We start from the raw sequence: 8,730 nt of genomic DNA, 5'->3' as shown, positions 1-8,730 counted from the left end.
TGTTTTTATGTATGCACACGTTTCGGTTGTTGAAATGTAAATTATCAACCAAAAATAGAGACAATCATCTGAATTGACCGGGTCTGATGAGTGATTTTGAGGAGGAAAAGTGAAGTGAAAGAGAAATGTGTGCATAACTGCACAAAATCAGGTGATTTGACGAAAGTAGGTGAAACTGCAACTCTTAGTTATTTAATCATTTATTTGGTGCTTTTATCGAGTGGGGTTTCCTTCGGTTTAATATAAATATACAAACAATTCGATCAGAAATTCAAATCACATTTCATCCTCAACTAGTATCAGTTGGATTTAGTTTACAAAATAATCGTTGCAAAAATGAAGTTCATGGTATGATCAAAATCAGTGCTTTTGTAAAGGAAAAACTTGAATAAAACGTTGCACAGTTATGGTGGTGAAAGGAAAAAGAAAGGAGTTAAAATTTTAAAACAGAAAATTGCTTGACAATAATTTAATTTTTCTTTTTCTTGTTCTTGCGCTTTAGATTGTTTGTGTATTCGCCTTGATGGCAACCGACACCATGGCAGCAAGCCTGGGAAGAACCAAACGGGGCATTTATGGAGAAAGTTACAATGGATGGCAAGCACCTCAGATCAGAACTATCCATGTACCAGTGCATCACGAGCATGTGAAACACGTTCACGTACCAGTTCCAGTGCCCCAGCCATACCCTGTATACAAGGAGACTGTCAGACATGTTCCAGTTGACAGAATAATCGTGAAAAAAGTTATTGAACATGTTCCTCAACCATATCCTGTCATCAAGGAGGTGGTGAAACATGTTCCCGTGGAAAAAGTCATTATCAAGAAAATTGCCGAGGTAATTTAGATTTGGAAATTCGTATGGTTATCTAAACAAAATTTGAAAATTCTCTGTAAGCTTGGCTCTTTCGAAAATTCGTTTTTTTTCATTTTGATAGCTTTGCAATGTCCATTAAATTGGTTTTTCTTCGTCAAATTCGTCAAGTGATGAAATAACTTTTATTTTGCAGCCATATCCAGTGGTCAAAGAGGTTCCAGTCGTAAAACATATCCCAGTAGAAAAGATTGTTCACGTGCCACAAGTAAGTGTAAAACTGATTTAATTTTCATTCCAAACAAAATTAATTCGGTTTACCCCAAATATCAACTGAATTTCAAGAACAAACATAAATTGAGTGCTAGAACAACCAAACATTAATGAATTCCATATCTAAGACCAAATTTTTATCCAATAATCGTTGAAATTTCACACCATTTAGTTTACATTGTATTGTATTGTATTTGCATTCGATCTATGTGAAGAATTAATGTGCTTTTAGTCATAATATTATAACGCTATTTTGATCTTTTGTCCACACTTTGTAGCCTTACCCAGTTGAAAAAGTCGTTGTTAAGGAGGTAGTGAAGCATGTACCGGTCCCAGTTCACCACGAAGAACATCATGAACAGCCACAGGTTTGTAATTTTTCGCTTAAAATATATATCATAATATTTTATTGATATGCGAATTTATCGTTTTCCATATTTTCAGGAATTAACTGTTCTCGTTGAAGACCAACATCAACAAGGATATGCTGGTAATGGTGTAGCAGACAATGGATGGAACGCACCATCATCAAGTGGATATGATGCCTCAGCAGGATGGGCTGAACCACAATCAAACGGATGGTCAAAATAAGCGTATTAAATCTAGTCAAGAGTCCAAGCATACAAAGCCGGACTTTCACATCCCCATTTCTGTTTTGCCGTTGTTACTTGTTTTTGTTGAATAATTCGTATGTTATTGTTATAGATTTGAATAAAAATCAATTGATACATCTCTTTTTGTAATTTATGGAAAATGACTCCAATTTATTTATCATTCATGAATTAAACTATTATGTAATTAAGCAACGATGACCGCGGTTTTTCATGAAAAGTAATCAAAATTATAAAAAAATTGCACACCGCAACGAAACTCAAATTTCGTGCTAAATTCCACCGCGCGTTGATTCATACATCGGGGGCAAAATGTCAAAAACTATTGCGTTATACGTTGAAACATCTTGTTCTTCTGAATCCGCATGCGTTGGTACTATAATGGATCGCAAAACAAGAAAGCTGTTTTTTTTTTTCATCTTCGAAGAATTTCAAATTTAAAATTCCAAATTTGCATATCTATCGCATAAATAAAGGCCAGGGTATGAAGTACTTCCGAACATATATTCACATTGATGTCATCAATATCTAATTTATCAACGCATGTAATGCTGAAATCTCCATCAGGTTTAGCTAAAATATGCATATGGTTCTTGGCTCATAAAAAGAATTCAAATATTATATCAGATGGATTTGATGATAAAAAAATGTTCTTTTAACGAAGAGATTTCTCTGCTATTCCAGGGGTTTTGAGCATTTCTTTTTAAAGCAAATATGGCAGTTTCAACAGTTTTGCACCAAAATATACCGATTTCTGCCGATATGCCAATAAATGTACAATATGTCAATAATGTATGCGGCATTCGCAGATATTTGAATAGAATCAAAGATGGCGGCCATCGTTTATTCAACAATATTTGCCGAATATTAGAATATTGACTAATATTGGCTAATATTGGCAAAAAAATTCTTCGCCGATACGTGTCGATAAGTGCCAATATTTACCGATTTTTAAATGATCAAACCGCTATTTCTTTGCAATCGTAAAACCATTTTACTCACAGCGTGAGCGTCAAAGCAAGTGACGTGGACAGTTTATCTTTCGGTATCTTCTAATTATGGTCATTTTTTCACTGCTTTTTCTGGCGCCGCGACGTTTCTTCATTTCAAATTTTATCGTACGTTGAAGGTCGCAGTGTGAAGCATCTCTCGATTTATACCAATATTGATAGGTGCTCGACGACAATTCATCAATTCACAACGGATATAGTTTAGCAACAATCGCTGTGATTTAATCTTTCCATAAAATTGATATCAATGATGATGTCTGTGGAATATTCAAATTGGTTCTTTGTTGTCTTTTTTTGGAGGAAAATAATCATTCCATTTGTATGTCTATTTGGATTGACTGACTCTTTTTTTCCTCTTCTAAAATTCAATAAAAATTAATGAGTATGACATTTGAGTAGTTTGGAGCGAAAATGTAATACAGAAAAGTTGCGAGGAAAAATGTCGATGATGAATGAGCGGAAAAGGGATAGATATATAGTAAACTGTATAGTAAACTATATTGAACTATATATCTATCTCTTTTCATTTGACATTTTTCCGCGCAACTTTTCTGTGTTACATTTTTGCTCCAAACTACTCATTTCTCATAGGGGAAGGTGGGGCAAATCGCCGCACCGGCCTTTTCTCGAAAACGGCAATACATGTACAAAAAGTTCTAGTGTCATTTTGAAGAGCAAATAATTCCCGATATTTGGATATATAATTCGATATTTTTCATTTGAGTACAGGCTCTGTACAGGCACAAACATGTTTTGCACTAGTGCTGAGTTCATTTTTCGGGTCCACAGAATTTCAGCTTTGACCATTAAAATTTAATATTTTTTTAAAACGGGTTGATGTATTTTGTAGCTTATCACCAGCTCTTTCTTATGGATATAAATTTGTTTTGGAATTTTTTAATATTTGTGGTTAAATCTGGCTTCAAACAGAAATAGTGACGGTGGGGTAAATCGCCGCACAAACATATGGGGTAAATCGCCGCACCTCATTTTTGCGTTTTAGCGCTAATTGGTCACTCAAAACTCATATCTGTGAATGTAGCAATGTAGATGGACTTTATACCGATCAATCAAAAGTTTCAGATCTCAAAAATATATTTTTGGGTGGAGTTATGTCCAAAACTGTGATGTGCTTATGGCGTCATCCGAGTCTGCGTTCGCATTTCTTGTGCGCGGCATAACTCAAACAATTGTCAAGATAATTAAGATCCGAAAACGGCAGAAGTTTTGGCATGTTGAGGCAAAGCCTCGGATTGATTTTGATATTCCCATGCTGCAACATGAGCCTCAGACTGATGGCCCTAGAAATGGTATTTTTGTTTGAACAAACCGATAAATAAACCACTCAAAACTGCTTATAACTCATATCTGTGGATGGAACAATGTAAATGGGCACTATTCCTATCGACAGAAAGTTTCAGATCTCAAAAATACCCAATTTTGACTGATATACGTTCAAAATTGTTAACATTTAATGGGTACGTTTCATCACTTTTGGGTACTAGTTTTCTTTTATTTTTTGAGAGTCATGAAACGTTCAAATCAGTCAACCAATGGTTGAAATTGTTTATATTCGAATGTCTGAAGATAATTAAATCATAAAATAAACAATTTCTCAAAGATAAACTTATAAAACGCACTGAAAATACAGCTGCGGCGATTTACCCCACCATTTTTGAAAATCCAAAAAAATGGACTTCCGCGCCGAGGGCCATAACTAACTTTTCCGATGGTCAAAATAAAAAATGTTCTTCTATAAAAGTTAGGTAAAAGAACAAGCTACAACATGGAAATAGGTATATTTTCATTTTTTTTCATTTTCATGGCTATGTATGGCTTTGGGTGAAAGTGCAGCGATTTGCCCCACCTTCCCCTACGGATTTAAACTAGATAAGGACTTGATTAAAAAAATTTATAATAACATATTAAAGCAGTATTTCGACATAATTTTTGGATAAATTTTATCACAATTTACCCACTTGAATTTCCGTAATTGGACGTATCATTCAAATAATCAATCATTCATGTTGATGACAAAATGTACAGCACTTTGAGTTTGCTATAAACGGTTTGTTCATCTTCGTCGACGAAAACAGCAGCGTTCATTAACACCAAGCAATCAAACGGATATGCGAAACGGGTTCTCATGCCGTCATATTAAAATATTGGAATACATCAAGATTGGCTAACAGCCGCATTTCGCTGAGCACATTCACTCAGGCTGTGTGATTTGTGCGATTTTTTTGCATTTGAATTGATTTTTGCTTTTTGCAAATTGATTTTTGCTTTTTCACACGAAATACATGTTGACATATGTATTATTTACGGTTAATTAAAAACCAAATTAGCAAACATTGGCGGCTGCAATTCATCATGGGATTAGGCCACAACAAATATGCCGCTTGATCTTGAGATGATCACCTATTTAAAAAAAAAATATTTATGGAAATACGTTATTAAAGAGTCATCACGAAATTTTATGCGCACAATTTATATTCACAACATAATCATGCAATTCATTTAAATCCCCAGAAAAGGCGTATTAGTCAGCATAGGAGAGCTGTCGTCTAGACGAGGATTTGGCAAAGAAAACCAATAAATTAAGCGCCAATTATTCCATTGGCCAAGAAATAATGGCATTCTGGGGATTTAAATGAATAACATGAATATGTTGTGAATATTTTTTGTTGTTATTATTTCATTGGCTGTCGAAGTCATCAAGTCCCCATGTCATATCAACACCAAGCACGAGCCAAACAGAAAACTTGTTAATAGGGAGAGTTTCAGTTCCTCAGGTGTTTTCTAATTGAATTTGCTGTTAAATCATTCAAGCATTCCGGATTAATTTGATTAAATTGTGTACACGAAAATTCGGTCACAGCATCTCGTGTGATAGTTCATTATTTATTGGGCAATCTCTTAAGTATTTCAAAATACTATACGTGTATTGGGGTATTCGGTATTTTTTGACAACCATAAACATATTTCTCATGCGCAAAATTTGAATCACAATCAAACGTTATCATCGAATTGTTTATGTTGCGGATTCGCTCAAGTTGTTGATTTTCGCATTGTATTTTGGCTTTCGTTGTACTCACAAAGACATCGTTTGAATTGTTGTTGAATTTGTATGTGATCATCGAAAAAGCTCCCAAATTAATAATAATGAGTTATGACATGTTTGAATGGAAAACGCGCTTCGTTCAACAATTATCGGTTGATCTTTTTTTGCAAGGCCGATTGCTGTTTTTTTTTCAATTTTTTTCATCAGAAAGAATATCGCTTATACTCAAAGTAGATCCGCTATGAATTTGACGCGAAAAGACACTTTCAAAACATGGACAAAAGTCAATCGATTTCTTGGAGTTTCTCTGTTGCGAATTGGCCAATCAATATATCATTTTAATCGAAAAGAACCAAAAATCTAAAACCATAAAATATAGACTTAGATTCTTTTCACATCATTATATTGACAATATCATTCATTTATTAAAAACAAAGAAATAATCACCAAGTCAAGCATTTACATCACATCGACAACAGCTTGTATCTTGATCATTTGCCTTTTCCCATTTCGTTTTATTGGATCTTTTGTTAGTGCGGCTGTGAGCCAAAGAAATTGTGTAACTCTGAGCGCGGTTGTCTTGTGCAGCCTTTTTTTTGCTGATTTGATTGCACATCTTTGAATATGTCAAAAGCATATTACCCGCATCAATGTTTATTAATAAAAATAAACATTTCTCAACGTTCTACACGACAAAATGACGAACGTCCGAACAAATGATTTGGGCGAAAGAAACAGGTTTCCATAAATGTTGATGGTGAGCTTTGACAAAGCGTAATCATATCGTAATCATTGTGACGTCGCTAAAAAAGAGAGACGTTCCTAAACTTTGTTGCCTCACATCAAATAACATTTTATATCGGTAGCCGCATCACATGCTCTGTGATATAAGATAAATATCTAGGCACCTCTTGCGCTATGAAGGCGATCCGTTATTGTCACTGAAAACAGATCAACTAAAACTGAATTAACAGTGATTCGATGCTTGTTTTCGACATAGACATGTAGAAGGCAAAATATAACTTTCCATAGACTATGAGCCATAGCTGAAATTCCTTTCGATCACCTACCACTGTGATCGGCGATCTTCTTTTCCATTATAATACAATGTGATCGGTCGTATCACAACTTTACTTTCTTCACGGCCAAATATGTGGTTTGCTGACACATTTAGTGGCGCTCATCAAGGTTAAACTATTCGGTTAACATACAAAAATCAAACTGAATCGAGTTTTGGCCGAATGAAAAACTGAACTATGTACGTATCATAAAAAAAAAATTAGAAACATAATTATTAATTAATGCGATGTGTGACATTCTATGCTTTTTGATTCGGATTCGAATTCAACCAACCATCCATCCCATAGCTCATATCTTTTGCGCGAACGTTCGTTTACCTTTAACAAAAATTAAACAAGAAAATTAATTCGCTTTTCTGGTTTGCCTGTTGTTTTTGCCTCACATGTGTGTTGAATAACACACATGAGCAGAGCGTAAAAAAACATATCAAGCTACGATCGAATCAATGGATTGAACGAGTAAGCGATCACGTTGGAATCGATCTTTTTCTCTGCTGACCAAAACGTTGTATTAATCTACTTAATAAATTTCGGCACAATAAACTCCCGCCGTTTTACAGTGGTTTTGATTCTCTTGTTTGCGCACAAAACAGAAACAAAAAGGAGAGAAAAAAATGTCAAAGTTCAAAAATGATATCCGTAGCAGAACGGCCAAATCCAAAATAAGATGGTCGGAAATGTTTCTATACCGATCCATAATGGGCCATATGTCTCAAGTTTAACAAAGATCCGTGGCCATTATAGATGCTTAGTAGAAATACCGGTAACTGCCGATGATGACCAAAATGTATGCGAATTGCGTCAGTTTTAATATGTAAATGACCGATCGACTTTTTGAAATCGAAACGAAACGAAGCGAGAAGAAAAAAAATCACGGAGAAGAGAACAAAATGAAAGAGAAATGTCTGCATAAATCCATAGAATGAGTGATTTTTTGGGTGATTCAACGGCACAAACGATAGCGACAACGAAAATAAAGACGACAACGACAACGACGGTGAATACAGCGGTTGCGGCGATGCGGCCAAGCGGCCGCTGTCGCTAGCATCGAGCGATCCGGTCGCTTGATCTTGAATTTGAAGAGCGTATGATAGCGAAGTGGGGCTCACGATGTTTTTGATATAAAAGCTTCACACACTGGATTCGGTGATCAAACTAAATTTCTTCTTTCAAGAAATAACAGTTGGAAAAAACATTTGGAAAAATGAAATTCATGGTGAGAATCAATCTATCAATTTGTTGAAAAATGAAACTTGTGGTTTAAAAAAAAAATTGAGTGACATTTTCAAAAAGACAGAGAGAGAGAGAGAGAGGGAGAAAGAAAAGAGAAAATAAATCATGAAAATTGGTGCTCAGAAAAACTAATATGGTTTTCTATTCTTGTGCTTTAGATCTGCATGTTTGCTTTGGTAGCCGCCAGCTCGGCTGCTCTTTTGCCAGAACACTCAGGCTACTCCTACGAAAAACCAAAAACATCTTCGTGTCAACCACAAATCGTTCAGGTGCCAGTGCCACAGATCGTCGAAAAGGTTGTCTACAAGGACCGTCAAGTTCCAGTTCCAACTCCAGTAGAAAAGGTAATTATTTTTTTTTCGTTCATTGTGTATATGACGTGTAATCAACTAGAGAGAATCACCTTTTTATTCTATAAACAGATCGTCGAAAAGGTTGTCTACAAGGACCGTCAAGTTCCAGTGCCAACCCCAGTCGAACGCATCCGTACCGTTGAAAAAATTGTCCCAGTTCCAACTCCAGTTGAAAAGATCGTCACAAAAGAAGTTCCAGTTCCACAAATCGTCGAAAAGGTTGTCTACAAGGACCGTCAAGTTCCAGTCCCAACTCCAGTAGAGAAAATCGTCGAAAAAGTTGTCTACAAGGA

General features: G+C 35.4%; 2 protein-coding genes across 2 annotated transcripts in view; both read left to right on the top strand.

The window, feature by feature from the left end:
• Positions 1 to 513: 513 nt before the first annotated feature.
• On the top strand, positions 514 to 1,726 carry LOC129568156 (mantle protein-like). Its single transcript, XM_055445733.1, has 4 exons — positions 514 to 838; positions 1,011 to 1,082; positions 1,366 to 1,455; positions 1,532 to 1,726. Exons 1-4 carry the CDS (start codon positions 524 to 526, stop codon positions 1,676 to 1,678), a joined length of 624 nt encoding a protein of 207 aa, XP_055301708.1. The 5' UTR covers positions 514 to 523; the 3' UTR covers positions 1,679 to 1,726.
• A 6,248-nt stretch (positions 1,727 to 7,974) lies between these two features.
• Positions 7,975 to 8,730, top strand: part of LOC129580380 (titin homolog) — a 5,844-nt gene continuing 5,088 nt past the window's right edge. The window contains exons 1-3 of the mRNA XM_055470726.1: positions 7,975 to 8,067; positions 8,243 to 8,428; positions 8,507 to 8,730. The exon at positions 8,507 to 8,730 is cut by the window's right edge and continues 221 nt beyond it. Of these exons, the coding sequence (XP_055326701.1) occupies positions 8,056 to 8,067; positions 8,243 to 8,428; positions 8,507 to 8,730 (422 nt within the window). The 5' untranslated portion in view covers positions 7,975 to 8,055. The remainder of the gene's footprint in view (positions 8,068 to 8,242; positions 8,429 to 8,506) is intronic.

The sequence above is a fragment of the Sitodiplosis mosellana genome, unplaced genomic scaffold, assembly GCF_009176505.1.
Source record: "Sitodiplosis mosellana isolate CC-2019 unplaced genomic scaffold, AAFC_SMos_1.0 Smas_scaffold_1, whole genome shotgun sequence".
NCBI classification, from domain to species: domain Eukaryota; kingdom Metazoa; phylum Arthropoda; class Insecta; order Diptera; family Cecidomyiidae; genus Sitodiplosis; species Sitodiplosis mosellana.
This window is presented reverse-complemented; position numbering and strand designations above follow the sequence as displayed.